At 43.7% G+C, this 26795-nt stretch overlaps 1 protein-coding gene across 2 annotated transcripts in view; it reads left to right on the plus strand.

Annotated features, from left to right (window-relative positions):
• The first annotated feature begins 2369 nt into the window (after positions 1-2369).
• The window catches only part of PRRX1 (paired related homeobox 1), a 74009-nt gene continuing 49583 nt past the window's right edge, over positions 2370-26795 (plus strand). For both annotated transcript variants that reach the window (XM_068986525.1, XM_068986527.1), the window contains exon 1: positions 2370-2610. In XM_068986525.1, the coding sequence (XP_068842626.1) occupies positions 2370-2610 (241 nt within the window). The remainder of the gene's footprint in view (positions 2611-26795) is intronic.

The raw sequence follows: 26795 nt of genomic DNA on the forward strand, positions 1-26795 counted from the left end.
ATGGAAAGAACCGAGGCGAGCACATCTGGTTTCAATCTGCAGCCCTTTGATGGCATCAAATGTTCTTTTCCTAGATCAGGGCTGGAAGTTCTGGGCTAACTATGGCCGTTTGGAGCCCAGAAACCATTTACACACACCCGGACCCTTCTTTCTCTCCAGCCCAGCCTCTGGGTTATAGCAGGAAAAGTTTAGTTATCAAGCGAGTGGGGGAATATGTGTGTGTGTGTGTTTAAAGAACATAAAACGCCACAAATAAGCACTTAATATTTTACTTACTCGTCATATAGTAACTCATTTCTAATGAGACTATTAAAGCTGTTACCAAATTCCAACAGGTCATGAAAAAATCCCTCAGCACCTCTCTGTCCTCTGTCAAGTTAGGGCTCAGCAGTCGGACGACAAAGCCTTATCCGTAGATTTAGACGCGGGTTGGTCCACCCCTCTCAGTCCTTTCTCCCCTCCCCCACCCCGCGCCAGCCGGACTGGACCCTGAGCCTCCGCCCGCAGCTGCTCTAGGAGTGCCCTGCTTCCTCCGTATCTGGGCAGCGCGACCCTCTCGGCTTAGCGTCGTAGCCTGGGGAAGCAACCTTGGCCGCACCAAAGAGGTTACGAAATTGGCCAGGGTTGGGGGAAGGGGAGCAATTATGACAAACTCCTAGAGTCCTTTCTTGCAGCTAAATAAATATGTAAATTTCCTACTGCCTGGCCCTGGGATTCCTAGCCGCGCGGAGAGACTCGAATCGATTCAGAGCCTTCTAGATCCCCAACCTGCCTTTAGTCCACGCAAGAAGCGTGGAAGAGCCTTCCATTATGATCGCTGTGGTCATTTTATCACATTATTTAATAGACTCTCTGCAGAACCGAATGTAGCCTTAATCTCCTTGCTCTCTCGCTTGCTCTTAGGCGCTCCTTCCACCCCCACCACCCCCAAATTGTTAGAACAGCAGGAAATGTTATTTAAAAAATAAAAAAAGCAGAGAGAGAAGAAAATTTGATTGAGACAGTTGTGGATTTTTTCCAACAAATTTCCCCGCAGCTGTTATCAAAACATGCAAATGAGATTTTCCAACAGGATCTTAAATCTGGAGGAGTTAATGCCGAAGCAAAATAATCAGCCCGTTTGAAGTGAATGTGGGTTTCAGTTTGTCTTTTCTCCCCGTGATACTATTGCATGGGAATGATAATTAGACCTTTACTTAAAAAATCCAAAGGGGCTCTCTTCCTTTCTTTTCCCTCCCTCTTCTCCCCCCACCTCCCTCTCTCCCTCTCTTGCTCCCTCCCTCTCTCTTTCTCTCTTGCTCAGAAGTTGGCAAAGGGGGTTTTCTTAATCAGACTGTTTTCTGGTCCGAGGGAAAGGAGGAAGAAGGAGATTGTGATGGAGAAAGGGGGTCTGTAAACCGTCAGGCACCGCACAAAGGCTTTGCCACGTAATTACAGGCTCCTATTAAGTCGAGATCTGCCCTCCCAGGGGTCTCCAATTTTCTTGTATTCCCTACAAAGCCTCCTCTGCATGCCAGTTTGTGCCTTTTGAAGTGCCAGAGAGCTTCTTGATCCAACTGAGAAGGAAAAGGGAGCTCAGCGAGAAGAGGGGGAGAGAGCGAAGGGAACGGGGGAAACCCACTACCACCCTCCTTCGGACTCTTGGAGCCCCCCGCTTTTTTTCCCCCCTCCTTACGAAAAGTAAAGTGAGACTCCTGCTCTCCAATACATCTGCAAGACATCACCCTCTCCTCCTGAAACTTTAGTCACTCCTGAGAATCCACAGGAGTGCAGAGAGGGGGAACACGTTTTCTTGAAGATGTTTTAAAGCTGGAACAAGCCTTCTTCTGTTGGTGCTTGAACTCTTGCCTGGGAATAACTTTTTTAACCTTAAAAAAAAAAAAAAACAACCCACTTTGATTCTTCTCTCCCACCCCTTCTTCTCTCTTCTTCTGTTTGCCTAACTCCCCCGCCCTGCTGGCCTCTCCTTTCCTCTCTCCCCCTTATTATTATTTTTAGTGCGTGCGTGTGGACGCTTTTGGAGAGCTGGAAGGGATTTTTTTTTTTCTTTCTCCTGACTTGAACATAGGGTGACTTTTCATTTTATTTTTTGGTGTGGATTATCTCTTTGGATCGCGCCGGACTTGGCCTCAGGAAAGCAACCGAGGCTGTCGAAAGCTGCTGGTGCAGAATTCTCTGCTCTTACAGAAGGGGGTCCCCCGCCCTCTTTCCACGTTTTTTTTTGTTCTTCCCCTCCTTCTCTCTCTCTCTCTCTCTCTCCACTCCCCCCCTCTCTCTGCCCCACTCGGCTCCTCTCCCCCCTCGCGCCCACAGCGTTTGGTGTTGATTCGAGCGGGAAAGGGGGGTGGGTGGGATCGGAGGGGAAGACCATGACCTCCAGCTACGGGCACGTTCTGGAGCGGCAACCGGCGCTGGGCGGCCGCTTGGACAGCCCGAGCAACCTCGACACCCTGCAAGCGAAAAAGAACTTCTCCGTCAGTCACCTGCTAGACCTGGAGGAAGCGGGGGACATGGTGGCGGCGCAGGCGGATGAGAGCGTGGGCGAGGCGGGCCGGAGCCTACTGGAGTCGCCGGGACTCACCAGCGGCAGCGACACCCCGCAACAGGACAGTGAGTGAGGGGGCGCATGCCTGCGGGGGTGTGTGTGTATGTGTGTGTGTACCCCGGATCGGGGGCCGGGGCGTCCGGGCTGGGCGGCTGGAGCTCGCCGGGGGCCGGAGAGAGAAAGTTAGGAAAGAGGAGAGGTTGGTGGCAGTGGCCAGAGGAAGGGCCGATCACAGACGGAGGGAAGAGGAGGGCTCCGCCGAGGAACGAGCCCGGGCGGACGCCTGAGGGAGGCTCTGAGGCCCCGGCTGGGGTCAGGGACACTGCCCGCCGCGGACTCTCGCAGAAGCCGGCTGCGCTGCCTCTAAGTCCCGGACGAGCGCTGCTGGCGGATCTTCTCGCCAGCCGGCCGAAAGGGCTGGGCAGGAAAAGGGTCCCAGATCGGTGCAAACTCGGGGAGCCAGCCCTGTTTGAGAAGGCATAGGGTTAAGGATGCTGAGTCGGGTCCAGAGGGCTTCTCCTGGGTGGCGTAAGCGGGTTGGAGGGCGGAAGGGACCGAAGAGGCGGAGGGCACCGCGTAAAGCGAGGTAGACCCGCGCTGCTTTCGCGGCGCAGCGCGCGCGGGCTCCGAAGGCCGGAGGTGCGAGAGGGGCGGCCCTGGAGCGCCCGGCTCGAACGCCGTATCCGCTCTCTATCTAGGAATGTAGCCGACACCTGCCTAAGGGTGTAAGACTTCGGTACAATGAAAGGCCTGAATGACACGGGGAAACTCAGACGAAGCAAAGGGAGGGTCCTTTAGGGGTGAAACCCGAGCCGCTGCCCCGCATGGTCCCACACAGGAGAGATGCGCTACGGAGGCCCGGGCTCCAATGCCAAGCCCAGTGTTACATTAGGAGAACTCTCCCTAATAGCTCCAAGATTTCCAGAAAAGTCCACGCAGAGTCTCCTTTTGGCACTCTCCTTGATTGCTATCGCGTCCCCAAGGAACTCTCGCCTTGTTACTAGCTGTGCCTTATAAAACGTGACTTCAGGTATATCCATACGTCCTGGAGGAGTCTATAACAGACCTGTCACCTGCTTATCCCAGGTGAAATGGGGTTGGATATTTCCTCCTCAAGGTTGCAAGAGTCAGAACTTGGCTGGAAGTTTTTAAATGAGGCTGATCCCTTTCCATGCTATTATTTGCTGACTGCTCTTTAGTCTTGGAACTCAGAGGCTGTGGAACCAGGGAACCCACTGGCAATCTATGATTTTCAAATAACAGTGCCAAGGTCAGACTCTTGGAAAACACATAGCAAACCAAACAGGATTTAGAAACAGCTGGAAGCAAGTCCTGTGCAAAGTGGTGGGAGAGCAGCGCTGAAACAGGCCGCAGGGAGAGCCCATCCCTACCGCAGGCCGCCTGCCCGTCGCCCTGCATCCCTGGTCCAGGCCTGGGCTTCCCTCAAAGTATTTTAGCCAGAAGCAAAGTAGGGCCCATCCACCCTTCTATGGGCATGGGCAGAGGGTGATGGGGGATCTGACCTGGCCAGGCACTAGGGAAAAACTGAGGAATGAAGACCCGGTGTCCCCAAGTCCTGGCTAGGTGCAGAGGTGTCCTTGTTGAGGTTACTGGCATCTTCTGGGGAGCTGCTTGCTGGTGGCACAGGCAGGGAGCAAGTTAATAGATGGTGTAGGCACTTGTAGCTCAAGAAAATGCACTGTGAAATAATATTTAAACACTTTACTAGGGAATATTTTACCAACTGAACTATCAGGGAAGCAAAGAGTAGGGAGAATAGTATTCTGAATTTTCACATGCCTATCACTCAGCTTCACGGCTAATTATTAATCACAGCATTTACCATTATTCAAAGAAGGCTGGAGCCACAACAGAAATCAAGGTCGTGAAGAAACTGCAACACAGAAGGTCAGGGTGCATTGAGGGAGACCAGCCAGGGTTGGTTTGCCCCAGGAGCAAGCAGAGGGCTGTGTAAAGCAGGCCCAGGGTAGGTGGCCAGAGCAAGCCCAGGGTCCACACACGCCAGAGCTGGAGGGATGATGATAGTTCCTGTCTTTTGACTTTATGTGGATGCAAAGAGAGGAGAGTTTGGGTTCACGGTGGCCTCCTAGTGGGTACCCAGCAAGGCTGGGTTGAAGAGACCAGCTAGGAAGCACCCCTAATCTGAGGTGAGGCTGCAGGCTGGTGTGGGGAGGCGACTCAGGGGTGGCTTCTTCTAGACCCAGGCCTGAGGCTGCGCTGAGCACGTGGCAACTGTGGAGCGCTAGTTTGCTAGGGGACAGGCAAAGGGCAGCAGGAGGAGTTGGGGACTGTCTGTTCTGAGGAAAAGGGATGAAACCTGTGGGAACCTGCCCAGTTGATACTTGAGTACATCGCAGAGTTTCTAGGAGTAAGCAACGACCCTGAAAAAGGAAACTGAGATTCTGGGGGAAAGCATGCTTGAAGAAAAATAGTAGACGAACAGTTCCAGCAGGAGGCCACAGAATGCAGTGTGAGGTGATGGGGATGAACTTTTGGACACCTCGGGCTGAGGAAGTAGCCAAAATCACACACACACCCAAACACCGCCATAGGCCTTGCTTTCTGGGGATGACCAGGGCCCATCTTTCTAACAAATGGGTAGTTGCTTTTAGAAGCCGCGTTTCCTCAATCTCCTTCCCCATCTCTGGGGTGAGAATGAGAGGGTCTGGTAAGTTGAGTGGTAGCAAGTGTTCAGGAGGACCTTTGTCCTTAGTCTTGGGCCCCAACCAGGAGATGCCAAGGAAGCTGTCACAGTTACCCAGAAGTCAGGACTGGTGGAGCACTGCTGGACTTTCAATTTGCCGTGGACAGTGAGGCTCAGACTGTGAATCAGAGAAGAGAAGAGTCTCCAGGCAGAGGGCAAGAGCTAGGCTTGCCAGCTGCAAGGGACAGAGGATGGCACCAAGAGTCAGGCGCTTTTTGCAGCGTGCTGGGTGTCTACTCCGGAGAAGACAATGGCACCCCACTCCAGTACTCTTGCTTGGAAAATCCTGTGGATGGAGGAGCCTGGTAGGCTGCATTCCATGAGGTCGCTAAGAGTCAGACACGACTGAGCGACTTCACTTTCACGTTTCACTTTTATGCATTGGAGAAGGAAATGGCAACCCACTCCAGTGTTCTTGCCTAGAGAATCCCAAGGACGGGGGAGCCTGGTGGGCTGCCGTCTATGGGTTCACACAGAGTCAGACACGACTGAAGTGACTTAGCAGCAGGGTGTCTACTCAAGTGAGAAACCATAATCTCCTTTGGAGAGATGGAGAACATTTCAATGACCCCTTTTCTTCTCAGAGCTATATAGAAACACGTCCTCCCTAAAGTTTCTATTCAACTCAGATAAGTAAAACAGACTATATTTACACTTGCAATGTTAGATTATTAATTTTGCAGATTTTCCAATTACAAACTGGATCCATTTTAGCAAAGAGGAGCCAAGCACTGTCCAAAGTGAAGGCTTGCCACTGATCTCCTGCAGGCCACACCACAAGTCTCTTTCCCCCCTTTTTATTCACTCCACTTTCCTCTCTGTTGAAGGATTTCGTTCTCCTTTTACTGATATTCCCAACCTAGTAAATTTCTCAAACTTCTGGGTTCAAACACTTTCCGCGATTAAAGAAACGGTTCTTTAACACCGTTAGAAATCCAGTGGCTAATGGGGGAGTGTGGGGTGTGAAGGGTGGGTTGGCGGTATAACAGAGGTAGTCAGGGAGAGGAAAGAGGAACAGGGCATAAAAATAGGCAGACCTACCCCTAGGAGGACGGTGCATCCCGCTGTCATTTCTTAATCTGAACTTCTGCAAACTCTTAAAAAAGCGCCTGCCTTCCACATTCCCAACCTCTAAATTAGTGAAACCAGATTGTCCTAATAAGACCTTTTGTTGGAAACACATGTAGTCATAAAAAGGTAGACGGAAAGTCAATTAGACACGCGCGCGCACACGCACGCATTCACAAGGCGGTGCTAAGTGTGCACAGGGAGCAGCTGGGCCCCGGCCGCTGTGCGAGGCAAATACGGAACAGCGGCGCGGGGAAATCGATTTGTCACAAAGGGAGAGGTGTAAACGCGGCGCGAAGGAATCACCCGCCCATCCCGCCTAATGCACTCCCGGGGGCCTGCTTCTGCACGCTCTTCAAGGCCAGGGAAACGCCCTGGAGAGCACCGGGCGCTCCCCTGTTGGAATTCACAGCGGAACATCGGTCCCCTCCGGAGTCTGTAGTTGAAAAACCTATGGCACCGGAAATCTGCGGCAACACCCCGGGAACCTGGAGCCGGTGCCGCCACTCGGAATTTGGGCCTCAGTGATCTCGATTCAAGGGGAAGTCAACGAAATACACCGTTTTAAGCGTAGCCTGGAAATATTTTTTTCTCTTTAGAGGAGGCAGTGAAATCCAGGATCAAGAGAGGTCACTGAGTCCCCAGCGTCGAATGTCAAGTCCAGAAAAGATGTTGTGAGTCTTGTTTATCTCACATGCAGGAGCGAGGGGCTGAATGGCCTCAATATTTCGAAGAAACTGACAGGCTAGTAACTTCCTCCCGCTTTGGAGCAAGGGCGCTTGGAGTTTGAAGCGTCGGGGAGGTGAGCCTCTAAAATCCGAGGCCCCGGCTGCGAATACTCCCCGGGGGTCCAGATCCCCCAATTTTAGAAGTCTGAGAGTCACTGGCTCTATCGTACAGTTCACCGAGGAGGTCCTGGCGAGACTCCGGAGCGCCTTTCTCTCACCTTGTGCGTCACGCAACCCTGCGTTTTTGCTTGGCAACCTTAACTTTCCCCTGGAGAGCTCAGTTCAGAACCAGGGGCGTCGGGTGGGCAGCAACAGGTCACACGGGTCCCTGCAGTTCCTTCGTCTTCCCAGGGGCGTCATTTTAGATTTTACGACACGGGTAAATAAATCATCTCCAAATCAACAAGTCACCCCCCTCCCGCCCCTTGCGAAAAAAATCCTCAGCAATTTCAGAGCCAAAATTATGTTCCTACTTCACCGGCTCAGATCCCCTCAGATACGAATTTTGAACGTTGCTCTGGCCAGTAGCCACCTCCAGGAACATTACATTTGTTCACTTTTAAATAACATCTATAGATTATCAACGAAGAGGATCTCTAGACCAATTTGATTTCTCCTTTAAAAAATGTGTTTCTTTTACAGTTCCTCTCCCCTATCTTGTTTGCCTGCTCCCTCTCTTTAGCAGGGCAAACCGTCTAAGCAGACCTGTAGCTCCGGGAGAACCCCAGTCCTTTGCCCGAGCAAGCGTCAGGGCCTCGGGTACAAGGAAGTTGCAAATATGTGCGCGCCTGTGCGTGCGAACTTCGCGTGCCTCCCGTTTCTGGCGGTGCGCACTTTCAATGACTCTCAGAATATGTATTTATTTTTTACCCTTTAGTAGAGATGGGTCAGTAAAAGCCATAAGAAGTACAAGTTTTAGGAATGGGGGAGTGGATTTGTAGAAAAGGAGATAAGGCTTGCATTGTGCTCATATTTTTCTTTGCAGAGGGTGAAAGAGCTTTGGAGGGAGGGCTGACAATCCTTCCGGGGAACAAAAACGGAGGTTCAGCATCCTCCATACAAGTGATTTGTAAGTTCAACCAACAGGATCCTCAGAGCATTCCTCCGAGCTAGGAGTCCCGACATTTACAGGAAAAATTTCGGTAAAGGTCCAATTCCCAGTTGCCACTTGGTGTGGCAACATTTACAGAACTACCTGTGATTGCGCTCGATTGTAATCTGATTGGACGGTTTTTTCTTTCTTTCTTTCTTTCTAATTGACGTTTTAATTTAAGGTGGGGCAAGCGCCAGTCCCATAGGTTTGGTGCCCCCCAACTTTTAAAAAATTCAAAGAAGATGCACATGTCAACAGCATTATTATTTATACACAAGATTTTGGATTCTTGTAAAATCAAATAGTTTGATGAGCAGGTTAAAAACACTCAATTAAAAACCAACCATCTCAAACAGTAAATAACAGTATCAACAAACCACCACGACTTCCTTTTCTCTGAATGCTGTTTGTTATAAAATCAATAAATGCGGAGATACAAGGTCGAGATGTTTGAGGGACAGTCATCGGTGTTTAGCGGTCAGAGGGTTTGATTTTCACGTATGAAAATTTTTGAGCAAGGAGTCTCCACCGTGGTCTGAATATTAGTAGATTCTTGGCATCCTCATTTGTCTAATTTAGTGAGGCAGCCTGAAGGAAGCAGTCGTACAGAGAATTATGGGCTATCAATTTTAGGTTTAAGACCAAAAGAAAGAAAAAAAACCCACTACATTTCACTTGTCCTGGAACCACTTTTCTTGATGAAAAAATATTTGGGAAGCCGATTATAGGGGCAATAGCCACTTTAGGGGAGGGGAATGGGAACAAAGGCACACGTGGTGGTGGGTTAGGGAAATTTTATGAAAGAAAATAAAGAAAACATGTCAGAACAAATCAATCACAAACACAAGTGACTTCTCAGAGGAGTCTGAGGACAAGCAGAGTCAAGGATTCCGCTGTTCCCCCTGAAGCTCTCAAATGCAGGAATTTATGTAGGTCTGAGTTAGGACCAGAATGCTGTCTTTGGGTCCTTGGGGCACCGAATGGCCCAGTTGCTTTGCTGCACCACCATAATGAGGGAACTCTAACTCTTAAGAACTTTGGGCCTCCTTTTTGCCATAATTGGTTTCCCCCAGACTCAGCTCCAAAGGAGAAATACGTTTGAAAAAATGTGAATCCCCAGGACCCGAGTTATGAGAAAAGACAGGGACAGCTTTTCTGGTTCCTATTTTGTCTACTTGCATGGAGTTATTTGCAAGCGATTAGAAAGGTTCTTAACAAGCGGATGAGAGACTGTAATGAAACTTTCATGCAGAAATGGCGATCGATCGCACTGGCCAGAACTGGAGACTCTGACTCTTTTTTGCCGGGTGGGTTGCAGGAGATGTGGCGGAAGAAGTAGAGTGAAGGAAAATTAATTCAGTAAATCAGTGAAGATAAATAGAGCCATAGTATTTTAGATTTTAAAGTTCTCCATCTCTGCTGGCCTGGACAAAGATGCAATCCCCCGCCCCACCCCGCCTCAGCCCTGGTCCTTCCAATTCCAAGGGTGCTGGGGCGCAGCTCTCAGCTAGATCGGACTCTCGAGCTTTCCTAGAAGCTCTTTTCCTTGCTTTCTCTTGCTGAAAGGGGGTGCATTCCTCCCAGGTCAGGGCTGGAACTTAACCCCCGCCTTCAAAAACTCTTGGGTGCCAGCAGGAGGGAGAGACATACTGGAAGACCCCTCTACACAAGTAGCAAGAGATGGGAGATATCACTAGACTGCTGAACTGTATGCTCCACATGTGTTTTAATGGAAACAACTTCTTTGCAATGAAAATGGTGAGGATTCCAGGATTAGCAGAAAGAGGCAGGAGGAGAGTGGGACTAGATGACCCTGGATAAGTGGGTGATTGGGCTGATGCCTGGGTTCCATGGGGAAGGAGAAGGTTTGTCCCTGTGGAGGTGGGTGAGACTTTACTGTAGATGAACTCCAAGTATTTAAAGAAAGAGGGGCAGATTTGAGAGATAGGGAGCTAGCCGTATCAATGAGACACTGCAAAATGGCCACAGAAACCCTCATAGTACCTGGAGTCCTTAGATAGGGCAGAGCTTTGGCCACCTTAGAGTTCCTTTTCCCCTCAAGGGAGAATAGTAGCTGCCCCCACTGTCTTGTGTGTGCATGCAACTTGGGCATTTCCAATCCCTGAATCTGACTCCTGGTCTCCACTGATCCTTCCTTTTGGGGCAAGAGTTTCAAGAGACTTAAGGGAAAGATGAGGATATACCTTTAGCAAGTCTTGGGATTTTTCTACTTCTCTCTTGGATTATTTCTCACTCTTTGACCTTGCAGGGTCAATAGGACAAGTCAATGCTGGGAAAAACAAAGTGGCAGAATGAATATTTTGTCTTCTTAGCATCCATGGTGGTTAATACATACTTTCCAAGATAATCTTGAGCTTGGTTATTCACTAGAAACAGAAGCATGAGGCCAGAACTGGAAGGGAAATTGCTTTCCTACAAACCTTTGTCTGAGAGTAAGAACATTTACCTCATTCACTTAATTTCTCACCATCAGCCATGTCATTATGTTTTAAAGGACCTCACAGGGCTGGAAGGTGGTGTAGTTACAAATAAGCATAAAAACAGATGGGTGCTCTTCCAGTGCTCTGAATACATATGGGAAGGCCAAATCTTTTCAAAGACAATTGAGATATACAACTTAAAGGCCAAGGGGCCCAACTCAATAAAAATTTGAGCCAGAATATGCTAAGTTCAATCAGCTTGACTATGGGCAAAGTGAAGGGCCTAGCTAGCACTTTGTATATATACAGAGAACCACGTTTTCTCAAGATTCCATTGTATTTATCCACACAAAGTCATGCTAGTCTGCAAAGGGTTTAGTAGAATTGGCTTGGGCCTGGTGAGTGGTAGGGAGACGGTGTCCTGACCTTCTGAGCTTATCCATCATCCTTTCCTTTGAATTCATTCCCTGTACCCCAACTGGCTATCCACAACTTGTGTGCTGCAGAAAACACTGGTGCCTAGAGGCCACATGCTAAGTCACTTCAGTTGTGTCCGACTCTTTGTGACTCCATGGACTGTAGCCCACCAGGCCTCTCTGTCAATGGAATTCTCCAGGCAAGAATACTGGAGAGTTTTGCCATGCCCTTCTCCAGGGGATCTTTCCAATCCAGGGGTCCAGAAGCCTCTTAAATCTAGAATCCTTGGAAAAGATGAGGACTTTTGATCAATAATGTACCAGGCATTTTCTCTAACAATTCATTTTGTAGTGGCCTAGTTAGAGACTTCATGGGGATTGAGGTTTGGGGAACTGGTTACTAGTCTGTTTCTTTTACAAGTAGCTCATAAATATGTGAAGTTGAGTATTCCAATGGAAATAGGCATTGAATCTAAATCTTCATAACTGGGCACTGACACATATCACCATTAATCCAGACTGGAACATGACACTAAATAATTATGTACATTGTGCCTTTTCTTTCAATTTTCTACCTGTGCTGCTTCCCTAAATACTGGATTATAGCAGTCATATACCGCTGGGACAGGTGGCAAACTCTCGCCTGTGCTCAGTAAATGTTTATTAAGTGATAGAATGAGCTCCCCAAGTTTAGTGGATCCCCTTGCCAACCTAATGTAAGAACTAGGTCCCCTCCCCTCCTCTTCCCACTCTAAACCCTTTAAAGGCTTTAGAGATCTCCTCTGTGTTGTGTGCTTAGTTGCTCAGTTGTGTCCGACTCTCTGCAACCCCACGGACTGTAGCTTGCCAGGCTCCTCTGTTCATGGCTTTTTCCAGACAAGAATATTGGAGTGGGTTGCCATTTCCTTTTCCAGAGATCTCCTCTAGGCTCACCATTTTAGTAACCATCGATATACAAATGATTCCCAGTATATATCTTTAAGTCCCCCCCTTGGAGCTGCAAATCTGTGTATGCAGCTACCTATACATTTCCATTTGAACAGCACAAAATGCTTCAACCTCAAAACAACCAAAACATGGCATCAATGAGCTCCTTTTCCCAATCTTATCCTCTCATAGCTTTTCCTATTTTCCTGTATCAAAACATGTGGTTGCAATACTCAGAAACTTTGGACTCATCCTTGACTCCTTCCTTCAAGCCTCTGTTCAATCCTACTCTAAATGCCGACAAATTTCTCAAGTCACTTGAATTCATCTCCTTTTAAAATCTTTAAAATATCTCACTTGCTTGCTAAGCCATCTTCCTAACTTATTGGGTCTCCCTGCATCCATTCTTGTCCTCCTCTATGTAGATGATGACAGAGAGTGGATATAATAGATCTTCAAAGAATATCAGCTGAATGAATGAGTGACTGTTAGTGCATTTTTTACAACATGTATATATTTGAAAAAATCATGGCTCTCCCCTTCTTTAGAATTCATGATTGCTTTTCATTCTTTCCTAACTTAAGACCAAATTTTTGTCCTGTTCTTTTAAAAAAATCGCTCTTTACAATCTATATTTTTATCTCTGCCCCAGCAATCTCCTCATTCACACATACACATGCAGATTTGAACCATTCCTCTACTTTTCCCTGGTATGCTAGTCAGGCTAGTCCATGTACTCTAGTCTCTTTTCTGATTCTTTGACTTCTGGTCTGAAATGTCCCTGCTCTGTGGCTCTTTTGTCCAAACCCACCTATGCTACCTTTCAAGGTTCTGCTCCCATGATCTACTTGCAACACCTTTGACTGCCTCTTTCAGACCAAGCAAATCCCTTTTTCAGTGCTTACTGTAGAAAATCAGTTCCTGTGCAAATAAACCTTAATTCTTTTCTAAATGTTTTGTGATTGTTAATTTACTTTGAGAAGTTTCTTAAGATTACAGACTTTTTTTTTAGGAGGGGAAAAGATTTATTCCACAGTTTCAGTACACAAATAAATCAAATAGATAATTGCGGGGAGAAATAGATAGTTGCTTCCACTCAACTGGAAGCATTGAGTGGTTCTTCTGTTTATGAAATCTTTAGTGCAAGTAATTTTTAAAATATGAATAATACCTAAGTGCAATTCAGGCTTATTTTAGAAAATGTATTATTTTATATTAAAAAGTTTTAGTGAGAAAATCAAGTCACTTATATTTCACCACCCTGAGGAAGACGCAGGTAACAGTTTAATATTAAAGTATTTCTTTTTATCTTTTGCACAAAGCTTGTATTAACATTCTTGATGGCCAATTAAAAAAAAATATTTCAAAGATTGCGTTTCGCCCAAATTAAGAAAACACACACACCGAACTCACTTGCTCTCACCGAAAAGTTAAACAAACACACAAACAACAAACAAAAGCTCTCCAAAGATGATGAGAGCTGTGACATCACAGTTATTTCCCAGCGTTCTCAAGTTCCAGTGGGTACATTTCCAGCAGTAAAGACCTTCTGAGTAAACAGTTTCTTTTTCTTTTCTGCTTGTTCTAGCTGGGAACCTTCCCTAGACATGAGCACATGTCTCCTTTAGAAATTGAAAAAGCCTGCATAATACCTAAAGGACATTCCGAGACCACAGTTGGAGAGCTACTGCTCAAAAAAATTCATTTTTACATGATTTAGTGAGGAAAAGTACCACAAAGCAATTGCAGAGAAAATATCTTAAGGGACTGAAAATTTTCTATTATTGTAGATCCCTGGATCTTAACTTTCTTTTATTAAATGTTTTGAGACTCATACATGTTTTTGTAGAAAAAGGAGGAGGAAAACGATATTTTTCTGTACCCTGCAGAATGATGATCAAGTTGGATAATGACCTATTCCAGCACACAGTAGTGTGTTTTAACAGAGAAAGAAGCACTTAGCAAAGTCAAAGATAATGCATTTATCCAGATATGAAAGTCGGCAGTCCCCCAGCCCTTACTTAAAGTGATAATTGCAGAGAAAATATAAATTGTTATTATGAAGTCTGTGTAAAAATCATTCCCAGGCAAGTTTATGTTGAAACATTTGCCTGATGAGTGCAAATATTTTCTTTAGGGTAAGTATTAGCAAGTGATATAACAGCATATGGAACGAAATTTTAAAATTATTAGATAGAGCTAAATAATTCACCTTCTTCCTTCTCATGAGAAAGGGGGAACAGGGAGAGTAATCATCATTTTTGAGGACTAAAAACCACACTTGCCCAATAAAAGTTTCTGCAGTTTCCCACATTGCCTAGTTCTAAAGGAGGGGAGAAAGAGAACCACCCAGAGCGCTTTGCCTACAACCAGATGTGCTGTTCAGCTGCTCTAATCCTCAAGTTCGAGGGAAGACCACAGGATGAATCCTCCACACATTTAAGAAATAAAACGTAATTTGGTTCATTAATCATGAAACTGAAATCTGCAGTCTTGCTACACATATTTCAAAGGCTGAATCTCCTCTGACAAGAGAAAGAGAAAATAATATCACTGCACGTTTGACTGTTAGGAGTCTGTTCTCAGCTTCCCTCAGGGAAGAAGAGATTTTTCTGTGTGTGATCATTTTTTACTCAAAATATATGAAGTATTATTTAAATTTATAACTTTTTCCCCCTTACCCTAACATTCTCCTTTCTCAGGGTGGTGAGAATATCTGCAGTCTGCACTGTTTTGGATTTTTTTTTTTTTTTTTTTTGGTTAGAAGATTCAAGGCTACCTTGAACAGCCAGGAAATTCCAGCTGTGTTCGGGTAGGCCTTAAAAGTACAATAATTTAAACTGCAGTAATATACGCAGACTGCTGATTTACTTAATTCTTTCCCTTTATTACTTGTATAAATTGATGACCTACTTTGTCTTAAAGGATTAATAACATTAATAATAAGAAGGATAAAGTGAGATAAAATATGAAACTACTTCACAGACTCTGAGAACATATGCCAGCACTATTATGTTTTATAAAGGCAATTCTAAGAAGTGAGTTGGGATCACATAATTCTTTTTATTTTACAGATAAAGAAACTGTGGCTTGGAGAATTTTAGTGAACTACTGTTGAATGCCTTGAATCTTTCTCTCCTGATTCCATTTTATCTTTTTTTTTTCATTGTGTCCCACCACCTTTGACGTCAACCAGATTCTTTTAGATACATTACTGTCTAGGGAAACAACACTGAGTTAGGAGGGTGACGCCAGCATGCCACTTCATGGTACACAGCTGTGCTGCACAAATCTCTTTTAATTCTTCTGACTCTTATTCTTTGTTATAAACTGGGCATATAACTTCCACCATAAACTGTGCCTATCTTCCTCATGGGAATGTAGCAGGCCAAAAAGATATTGCGTTTGTAAAAATATTTGAGAAATAAAGGGCTAAATTTATGTACGAGTCGGACATGACTGAAGCAACTTAGTAGTAGTAGTAGTAGTATATGATAAGGAATACTAAAGGAGGCTTTTCTAAATTAACTTAACAAATAAAGATCAAAAATAAGAATGCATTTCAATACATTTAAACTCTGTTCTCAGAAACAAGAATATTTAATTTAGATTTAGGGACACTAGGAGATTCAGAGCATCTTACTTTGTTTCTAGATAAATCCATGTTAAATGATGGTTCCATTATTTAATTACTGGTTGACTGTAGACAACTCTCTGGGTCTTGGTTTTCTTATCAAAAGAACTGGCACATTAATATCTATCACTCAGGTTTATTGTTGGAATGATGAGATAATGTAAACAAAGACCCCAATGCCTTACTCCCCTTCTCCCTAAATGCTTGCCCTTTCCCTGTTCTGCACTTCAACAGCATCTCTGAGAAGTTCAAGCTCAGTTATGTGTTCAGTGTGGTTTCCCAATCCGTGCTGGAGGCCATTTTATGTCATTGAAATTAGGACTATTCCCATCCTCCAAAAGTCACAGTCTTACGTCATACCCCTTACCGAATGACTAGGGAACATCCATTTTTGATCTACAGTTAGGAGCTTATGCCTTACAATTTTTAGTGACACTCCTAAGACCACACCATAAGTTCCTGCAGCTCCAGGAGTCTGGCTCAGACATTCCTGACTAAGGTTATTTCTTTCAGGTCAATCTCCCCTTCTTTACCATGAAACAGTATTGCACATCTTTTTAAAGTTCGAGATGGCATCAACCTCTCATGTCTCCATGTACTTCATCCATCACTGCAGACTTTTATTGTGACCGAAGAGAACAAATACCCACCCCCAATGTAGACATTGAATTTAATTATGACATATGCTTAGGATACCAGGTGTCAAGACTTCTTATCCAGACCTGACACAGCCAGTAAGTTTCTAGGAGGCCAATCATGTTACAGTTTCTCTGTGGTATAATATCTGTAATGTAGCTAACTCTCTTACCACTCCTCTGAGGTTTCTGTGGGGTTTACTTAATTTTTTTGCACATGAATAATATGTTAACTGTGATTATACATAAAGTTGCTATTCTTTTTGCCAACTTAGACTTCCTAACCAGTTGAGTAAGATAAACATTCTGTTCTCAGTTTGATATGTGACCTGCTTTCATATGTATGGCTTTGAAATCTGATAAACTTGGAAGACATACAGACTGCATTTCTATATCATGAAGCATCCAAGACTTTTTTTTTCTTTTCCAAGCAGTTAACGATTAACTCCCCCTGGCATTCTTCCATAGCAGAACAGCATGGCTAATGCTTGTGGTGCATGAAGAGAAAATGGGTCACTGTGGGTGAGGCACTTTGATGACGGTTTACTGCAAGACTTGTGTGCGAGATGTCTAGAGAAGCAGGGTGCCATGTATCTTCTGCACACGATAGATGAGAGATTATCTCCTAAACATACTCAGTAGTTATTAGTCGGAGATTAGGAGCATAGCTCTGTTAGGATTATTGGTTCTGACATATGGAAAAATGTTTGTGTGTTTGCTACAAGTACTTTGTGCACTTTACAGTATTTGGGGGTGTAGATAGCTGGCTTACTGCTTTCCTTTAGGAAGCATGTAGTCCTCATCTAGGAAAATTGTCCTTTGGTCTTTGTAGTCTTCCGTTCTTTCTCCTGTATATGTCTCTCCCACGAGCAGTTCATTTTTAATGATTTGGAGAAAAAGGATGAAGAGAAATAAACAGATAATCGGATTCTTTCCCTAACGTGTTTGCAATCTAATCTGGTATGTCTTTTTAAAAATTTTATTTCATTGATTAATTTGTTTTTGGTTGTGCTGGCTCTTCATTGCTATACTTGTGAGTGGGGGCTACTCTCTTAGTTGTAGTGTGTGGGATTCTCATTGTGGTGGCTTCTCTTGTTGCAGCCCAGATGCTCTAGAATGCCTGGGCTTCAATAGCTGTGACACACGGGCTCAGCAATTGTGGCTTCCGGGCTCTAGGGGACAGGCACAGTAGTTGTGATGCACGGGCTTAGTCTCTCCCTGGCCTGTGGGATCTTCCCAGATCAGGAATCAAACCCATGTGTCCTACATTGGGAGGTGGATTCTTCACCACTGAGCCACCAAGGAAGCCGTAATCCTGTATTTCTTAAAGTGTGTTACCTAACTCACCCATGTGCATCGAAAGAAAAAGTCTTAAAATGCAGATTCCAAGACCTCATCCACACCCAGTGAATCAGAATCTCACAAACACCTGCATTTTAAATATCCTGGATGGTTTTTATACATCGCAAAGTTTGAAAACACTGACGTACACAACTTTCTCTCATAGTAATTGGTATCAAATGATGTGTTTCTTTGTGGCATCCACTGTGTAATGTGTTTTCCATTGTTATTTAACTCTCCCTAAGTGTCAATCTTATCTTTTTAACCAGGTGTAATGTAGTTTTGAAAAAAGGGCAGAGAGGCAGATATTTTATAACTTCAGAGTACTTAGCACAGTGTTTTTCATGTTGTAGATGGCTTAATAAAAAGCAGTTATTTAAAAAAATAAATGCATGAACAAAGTGGGAGATTAAAAAAAAATACGTAGAGCACTCACTAGGTGCCTGGCACTGTTTTAAATACTTCACATAAAACAAAGAAAAACAGTTTGAGGCAATTATATGGAGTTGTAAAAATCCCAACTGTGATGAATTTTCAGTGATTGTTATCTCAGCTCTTCTGGGAGAAAAGCATGTGTCAAAGAAGGGGCAGTCTATCACACAGATACTAATATTTTCAATTACACTTTAGTTTTAAGTAAGCTTTCAGATGTAACTATTGCACATTTAGAAAGTTATAATTCTGTATTTAATATCTTATTGTCTTACAAAGTTCTTCCTTCCTTTCTGATGGTGCATAAACACAGTTTTTCTAATATTATGCAATTTTGTGTACTTCTACATGGTCTGAGGAAGCTAAAGTTTAATTTACCCTTTTTTCAGACATCGTGGGAAGGTTGTATTTTGAAATTTCAACACTACTTTTCCAAGTTTGCCATGCTTAGAGACAAATTTATTCCATTAGTGGGCACATACATTAGCTTGGCACATACTAAAGTTACATCTCAAATGTCTCCTTTTAAGGTGTGCGCCAGGGTTTTTGCCCTAAATGGACTTTTCTGTTAAATGTCAGGCTTTGCTTTTTTTCTAATGAAGTATATGTAAGTCATAGATTGCTGTCCAAAGAGTGTGTGGGGAGATGTGGATAGCCTCTTAAATGATAGATCATTCAGTTAAAAAGGAGTTGCATTTGGAAAAGCAGGGTTAGTGTGATTTTTAGAAAGCTCAGAGGACGAGAACAAGAAAGGAGGGCCTTTGCAGCCATGAGAGGGACAAAAAGCAAGGGGAAAGCTTTCCTGGAGTCATAGCTGCAGCAGAGACTACTGCTGAGCTAGAGGCCTCGAAGCCCATCTGGGATCCTTTGGTGACATAAACTTTGCTCTAGCGGTTTATGACATCACTGGAACCCCCTGAGTGGAATTACAACTCCATAATTCACAGTTAGCTGTTGTTTATTTTATATTTAATCATTTGTGGAGCATACTGGCAGTATACTCAGGGGAACTATGTGGTTATGCTCCTGCAAATCTTGTTGTTGCATAATTAAGTACGTCAGAAGTAATTCTCCAGTGTCATAACATCCCATATTTCAGGTCTTGCAGATGCTGGCCTTGCTTGTGATTGTCCTGAAAACTCTTTTTGTTGACTCACCTTATCAGTGAGTTTTTCTCTGAGCCGAACATTTACAAAAGGCAGCTGGGCTTCCTGGTTTAAATGATTTTCTAAGTAGCAAGCATAATGCTTCCATAGAAGACAATACTCCCCTATGTGATATCAATTTTTATAGTGTATCTGTAAAATGTGCTTCCATTCCTATTAACCCCAAAGAATGTAAAATGTATCAATGAGATAACAGAGAAGGTTCTTGGATTAGTAAAGTGAATTTAGATTAGTCTCTCTGTTTCCTTGTGTTTGGCCCTGTGGCTCAGAGATGATCCCACTTTAATGTCTTTGGATTTTTTCAATGGAGGAAGGGAGATAAAGGAAAGATATTTAGATTCGTTGAGCACTCACCATGAGTAGATACTGGGCTGGGTGATTTATACTACTTATGCTGTTTTATTTTTCACATAATGTTAAGTTGTAGATATTATCATGCCCAATTTACAGCTAGGGTTTTGAGACTCAAAGGGCACTGAAGAACTTGCCTGAAGCCTGACAAAACAAGAACCTGCCTTGACCCCTCTGATACCCTGTATTCCATCACTGTATCATTTATCCTCCAGTGGCTGAAAAAGTGGAAGAAGATGGTTGAGTTGAACGTGACACAGAATGTGGCTCTTCTGTGACATTTAGTGGCATGTGGTACCCCTGTAACTGTGGTCCTGGACTGTGTATTAGGATTACAGTTAAAACAAGAAAATAGTCCTTTAGAAAATTGCATTCTCAACAAAGAAAACCTCTCATAACACTGGATACTTCAATGACAATTAAGCAGCAATGTCCTTAGTCACTCAGGCATGTCCAATTCTTGCGACCCCATGAGCTATGGGGCTCCTCTGTCCATGGGATTGTCCAGGAAAGATTACTGGAGTGGGTTGCCATTTCCTCCTCAGGGGACCTTCCCAGCCCAGAGACTGAACCCATGTCTCCTGCATCTCCTGCATTGGCAGGCAGATTCTTTACCACTGGCTTCCCTGGTGGCTCAGATGGGAAAGAATTGGCTTGAGATCCCCTGGAGAAGGGAATGGCTACCCACTCTAGTATTCTTGTCTGGATAATCCCATGGACAGAGGAGTCTGATGGGCCACAGTCTACAGGGTCACAAAGAGTTGGACACGACTGAGTGACTGCTCACTCATAACTTCCTACTATGGAAATGATTTTTATTTTTTGTAGTGAAAAATAAGGTTTTATTTAAAAGAGTCAGTCTGATTTGGTTATTTGGAATTGGAAATTCATTTTTCCAGATGCAGTATTATAAGTAGTGATTAGGGTCCCTGGACTAAGACCCCAGTAGGGGCTTAGTATTGACTCAGTCAGTGAAGAATCTGCCTGCAATGCAGGAGACCTGGGTTCAATCTCTGAGTCAGGAAGATCCCCTGGAGAAGAAAATAGCAACCCACTCTAGTATTTTTGCCCTGGAAATCCCATGGACAGAGGAGCCTGGCAAGCGCTAGTGCTTAGGGTTGCAAGAGTCAAACATGACTTAGCAACTAACCCCCACCAGGTCCCAGGAAGCCTCCCTCAGACTAGTAAACGTGTGATGTAGATGAAGAGCGGTGACAACGGAGGCATCCAGAGAGTTGTGTCCTGGACGAAGTGTCCCAGTGGCTCAGTCGTGAGGAGGACAGGGGTGTCTTTCTCTTTTTACTAGTGTAAGTGCTGGGAAACTTTAGAACTGGATGAATTTAAGCTCTGGGCAGCCATCTCCAACTCCTGCCTCCTGAACAGCCATGTCCGAATCCACCCCTCCTCTCTAAGTGCTCTCATATCATGTATGGCGTGGTCACATTGCCCAGTTTCCTTAAGAATGCCACTGAGATTGCAGTGCCTCAATCGTTCTGCTTACCCCTCTTCTCTCTTCGTTCCAGTAAGAATGAAGAACACACAGAACCAGTAGTTTAATGGGAAATAATATACTGAATTGCCATTATCTAGGCAAGTACTCAATAAACCCAGGGCTGCTCAAGGCTCCGTCTTCTGAGATTTGCTAATGAAACAAACTTGGAGACCTAGGTTGACATCTGTCATGGTTGTAGAAGACTCCTATTCCATCGTCTTTCTCTTTCTGACTCTCATTTCCTCGTGTTTGACAACTGTGTATTGAGTACTTGCTTGTGTGCCGGTCACTATTCTGGGTGTTGGAGATACAGCAGTCAAACTGTCACAGAGATGAATTGTTTCTTCTCAGAAACCTTACATTCTCTTGGGAAATAAAGTCAATAGACATGTAAATAATGAACAATTAGATAAATGATTCAACTACACATGATGCTAAGTCCTAGAAAGGAAATGAACAGGATTATATGAGCAAGAATATAAATGAAATAACCATGATGAGCATAAAGAGCCCCTCAGCAGTGGATATGAACGGCAAGTGCAAAGGCCCTGTGGCAGGGACAAACTTGATAGGTCTAAGGGACAGAAATGTCAATGTGACTGGAAGATAGCAAGTGATAGGATGTTTGGCAGATGAGATCATAGACATAGGGAAGGGACTGGTGATAGTGACCTTGTAGGTCAGGATGAGAAGCTGAGAGCAGTGGGAAGCCAGTGGAGGGATTTAAGCTATGGAGTTTTAAAATCTGATTGATGTTATTTAAAAGAACAATATGATTGTTATATGGAAAATAGATATTAGAGGAGAAAGGAGAAGCAATTAAGAGGTTATTGCAATGAGCCACATTGGGAGGTGGGGGATGGCATTATGAACCAGTGTTATGAACCGACCATATGAATACAAAGCTGAACATAGGTATAGGTGGCAGGCACCAGATTGTGGTTACTCTAGGGGCTCCAGAGGCAGCTAGGAACCTGCTGGCTTAGTAGATAAGAGAGGCCTTGACTACTGGAGGACTGACCCCAGGTGCTTACTTTTCATAGCCTCATCTTTTCTGTATTTCCTTATCCAGGTTTTCTCTCAAACTTGCAAGCCTTTTCTCAGCAGGCTCTCTGGAGTCAGCTGACAAAGAAGCGGGAGTGGTTGGGTGCAGCGGGGTGTGAAATGAGAGCAATTTTTTTCTTAAGTTTGTGATTTGAAAAGTTTGAGTCTGTAATTCAGGTACTGCCTGTAATTTTCCCAGAAAGGAAGGGTTCTGTTTTGAGTTATACAAAAGTGTCCTCTTTATAATTTAGCAAAACATCAGAAAGCAGTTTTGCTAAGGACCGCAGTGCAGATGCGTGATAACTGAAATGTCTTGAGACATTAACTGTATTTCCTAGGTTGGAGTACCCCCCTCCCCTCCGTTTTTAGTGCGTGTGCATGAATACACCAAAGGTCAGAAGTTAGTGAGGTCTTTTCTCCAAATGTACGCAGAGTTCAGATGACCTGCAATCAGAACGTTTTACCTACCACCGATCATTCAGCTAACAAGTATTTGTTGTGTTTAGCAACATGTCAAGCACTTTGGAGGATACTAAAGATACATATGACATGAGCTTTGGTCAAAAAAGTCACTCATCTAATTAGTGAGATGAATCTAATACTGGCCTTCACATAGCTCGCTTTTGGTGTAATTTTAATACATCCGATCTTGAGATCACCAATCCTCTATACCTGTTCCTCCTCTTCTCCCATCACACGAGGATACCTCAGGCTACCAGGTGGAACCAGCTCCAGCTTTCAACAGAAACTGCAACCCCTATTTGTCTTCTGTTCTACATGCCTGTTTCTCAGCTCAGACATTTCATCTCACAGGGGCTTGATCAGATCTTTCCCTTATAGTTCTTTACAGATGGAATTTTCCATGACCTGAAAGTGGTTCTAAACTGGAGGAAGAATTTTAAACATGTGAGAAACTACTAGTTGGAAAGAAGAAATTTTGAATAGACACATCTTGCTGCTTAAAAAAATATTTTAAAAACTTTTTTTATCAGCATATAATTGATCTAGAATGTGGTGTTAGTTTCAGGTGTACAGCAAAGTGAATCAGTTATACATGTACATATGTCCATTCTTTTAGAGTCTTGTCCCATATGGGCCTTTACAGAGTATTGCATGGAGTTCCTGTCCTTATTAATTACCTGTTTATATATAGTGGGCTTTCCTTGTGGCTCAGCTGGTAAAGAATCCACCTGCAATGCGGGAGACCTGGGTTCGATCCCTGGGTTGGGAAGATCTTCTGAAGAAGGGAAAGGCTACCCACTCCAGTATTCTGGCCTGGAGAATTCCATGGACTATATCCATGGGGTCGCAAAGAGTCAGACACGACTGATTTTCACTTTTCACTTTTTAATATATGGTAGTGTGTATATGACAGTCCCAGTCTTCCAATTTACTACCCCTCCCCCCCACTTATTCCCTGGTAACCATAAATTTGTTTTCTATATCTCATCTTGCTTTTGAAGAAGATTTTGAATTACCAGTACTTTAAGCATTGTGCAGCTTGTAGTACTATGAGAGTTAAGAAATGCCTCATTATCTCATCTTCCCCGTCATTCTAAACCTTCTAACACTTCTCATGATATTTCAAGTTATTTGGCAAATGATAAGTTATAGTCAGCATAAACATACAAGTATGCAATCGATTAAGCAAACCATGCAGAAAAGTTCAGTATTTGGAAAGAAAAGCTCGACCTCGTATAAACTGAATCTTGGAACAACATTTCAGACCCCTGACTTCAGGAGTAGAATTCAGAGACAGTTTATTAATTTCTTATTGCAGGGAATTTAACAATATGTTTCCTGAGACTGAAATATTGACTTTGCAACAGGGTTTATTTGAAGTTTTATTAGGCTTCTCGCTTCTTCTGAGCTTCCACTAATGTCTTTATTAATGATCTGAAAAAAGGAGCAGAGGAAATTTGGTCGGAATAAATCGTTTTACACCAATGGTAGCTAGAACAACCAGCCGTGCAATTCTCCTGATGCAGGGGTACTTAAAGGTTAGTGTGAGGTGGGGAAGGCCTGTAGCTTGGGAAGGCTGGTCACAGGGTGATTCAAGTCCTGACTAGTAGCTGACTAGGGACCAGCTCAGCAGTTTTCAGAAGGCTGACTCCAAGCCAGGGGATTTACAGAGACAATCTGCAAGACACATTTAGAGGAAAGATGATTTGGGAATTACAGTGCTTTCATCCAGACTCAGAAGTTTAAAAAAATTTTTATTTTAGTAGATGAAAAATAGAAGAATTTGGATTTTGGAATCAGATAATCTAGATTTTAATCCTGCCTCTATTTTTGCTTATGTGTGCTATTTTTGGCCTCTACTATACCCATCTATAAAATGGAATGGTAATGCCTGCTTGATTTGTCTTTTTTTTTAAAATCATGGAGTCTTGAAGGGGACATAACTTAGAAGAAAAGATGTATATGGTTTGAGGTCTGATCAACACTAATATAAAAGCCTAGTATCATAGGAGGGTAACAGACTGTTAGGGAATCAGAGGGTAGATTTTTCAAATGAGCAGGAACACACGAGGAAAGGCTTCCTGGAAAAGGCAGCATTTGAGCAGGACTTGGGTATTGTAGAATTTTTTTTTTAAATCAGAATATGGTGAGTTAAGAACACTATAAACACTAGGCAAGCAAATTTCAATGAACATGTACCTGTTCAATCCCACAAAGACACTTCCAAGCCTAAGGGGGAGACCTGTGAATTTCCTTGGCAATAGCTGACATTGCTTCTCTCTGTTATAGTTAAAGATACAGACCCTCTGTCTCCAGGCTGCCAATCTGGGCACTTTTCAGCAGCATTAAGCTCACTTAAAAATGATTTGACACAGCATTACATTTTTTAAAGAAAGCCTGGTCAACTTTTCATTAAAAGTACAAAAAACAAGTTGCTGTTTGTGTTCCAGATATTTTTTAAAACTATGGTCTGGTGAGTGGAGAGTGGCAGCTTGGAAAAAATGCTGGTTTAGAGGACTGAAAACCTAAGAGAGCAGAAGCGAGCAGCTCTGCGCTTTATAACCCAGCTCTGCACTTTATAAGCCAGCTTTTCATTAAAGGAGCTATTGGCAACCCTGGAAAGAGTGGGGGAAGCAGAGGGGAAGGAGAGAAGTGGGGAAGAGAATTTCTCGTTCAAATAATCCCATAGTTTTCAGCAAGGTCAAAAGTCTGAGAGTTCTGTGGTGCCTTGGGGAGTGGGACTAAGGAAAATGTGACTTGGCAAGGTCAGCAATTTCTGACACTCATTCAAATTCTAGCCTTAGGGGGGGAGCTATTTGATGAGAACAGAGGAAGAGGTGGCATGAATAGATGACATTTAACATCAGTAGGAGACAGGCGGCTGCAGCAGCTTGTGCACTCAATTCCAGGGGAGACATTTCCAGAACAAACAGAGTCACCTCTTAATTGCCTGCATATGGATTTCCCACTTGGTGGATTCTTTGAAGGTCTACGGGTTGCCGGTTGCCGGTTGTCGACTTTAACTTGCACACTCCAGAGGTACTTCATTTCATTATTCCAGAGACTACATGTTGAGAACCCCAAATCAGCTGGAATCTAAACCTAGGCTAAACTTGTTAGAAATGTATGCCTCCTAGGTAAACGAAAACAAAGAAACTGTATATTTTTCAAGTGTGAATATAGAAGGCTTCTCGAACTACCTTTTGTTTTGGCGAGTAGAACTAACATTCATTGAATACTTTGTAAATGGTCAAGTTTTTCTGCTTTCCCTTAGAACAATCAAGAATTGATGGGACCTCCCTCCCATTCACCTCTTCAAGAGGGAGGAGATATATGTATACATATAGCTGATTCATACGTATACATATGTATATGTATTGCGCATTCACTTCATTGTACAGCAGAAACTAACACAACATTGTAAAGCAACTATATTCTAGTAAAAAAATGAAAACTAGACATACATGTGAGATGAATACCACACAAAAAAAGAATTGATTGAACGCTTCCTCATCCCCATCTCAGATGTCATTTAAGCTTTTTTGTTAATACTAGGCTCTTTCTAGAGTAACACAAAGTTAAACAAAAAGCACAGTTTTCTATATTAAGAGCTTTTAAAAAAAGGTCACCTTGACCATTTAGGATTCTTTTTTTTTTTTCTTACAGGTCAGAGTATATTATGAATGGAGAACAATATAAATACAAAACAGGCAAATTTCAAACCCCATATGTGAAAGCTGGTTTTTAAATAATGAGAAAGTGTTGATATCGTACATTTACAGTCTTTCGACATTTTGTTTGGTGAACAAGTTCATGGGAGGTATTCAGGGAGGTTAAACAAAAACTCTTGGTCTATAAACCTTCCTCTCTGGCCTCTAGACTTTGGATGTTCAGGGATGCTCCACACTTGTGAATTCTTTCCTCTGTCCTGTGCTAACCCAACGGGAGAAGAGCTTTGTTCTGAGACAGCACCAGGACCCACTGGCTAGGAATGTAGACGTAGCAAGCACAGCAGCCCGTTTCGTTGCCTCACTTCACATTCTGCGATTACTCTCTGAGCCTCACCTTCCTTTTCCCCCAAATGAGGAGTACAGACCCTCCCGTTTAGAGCTGCTGTAAGCTTCCAGTGACATAACGTATTGAGAACGGTTAGCAATGTGCCTGGTGTGTAGCAAATTCTTACAGAATGGGAGTTATTTTATAATAAGCACTTGCTTGTTATTTTACAGTGGAACAGACACTGTGGAGTCCTTTATCACTCAGCCATAAAAACTGTGTGAATATTTCCTTGAAAT

This window comes from Capricornis sumatraensis, chromosome 14, assembly GCF_032405125.1.
Source record: "Capricornis sumatraensis isolate serow.1 chromosome 14, serow.2, whole genome shotgun sequence".
NCBI lineage: Eukaryota > Metazoa > Chordata > Mammalia > Artiodactyla > Bovidae > Capricornis > Capricornis sumatraensis.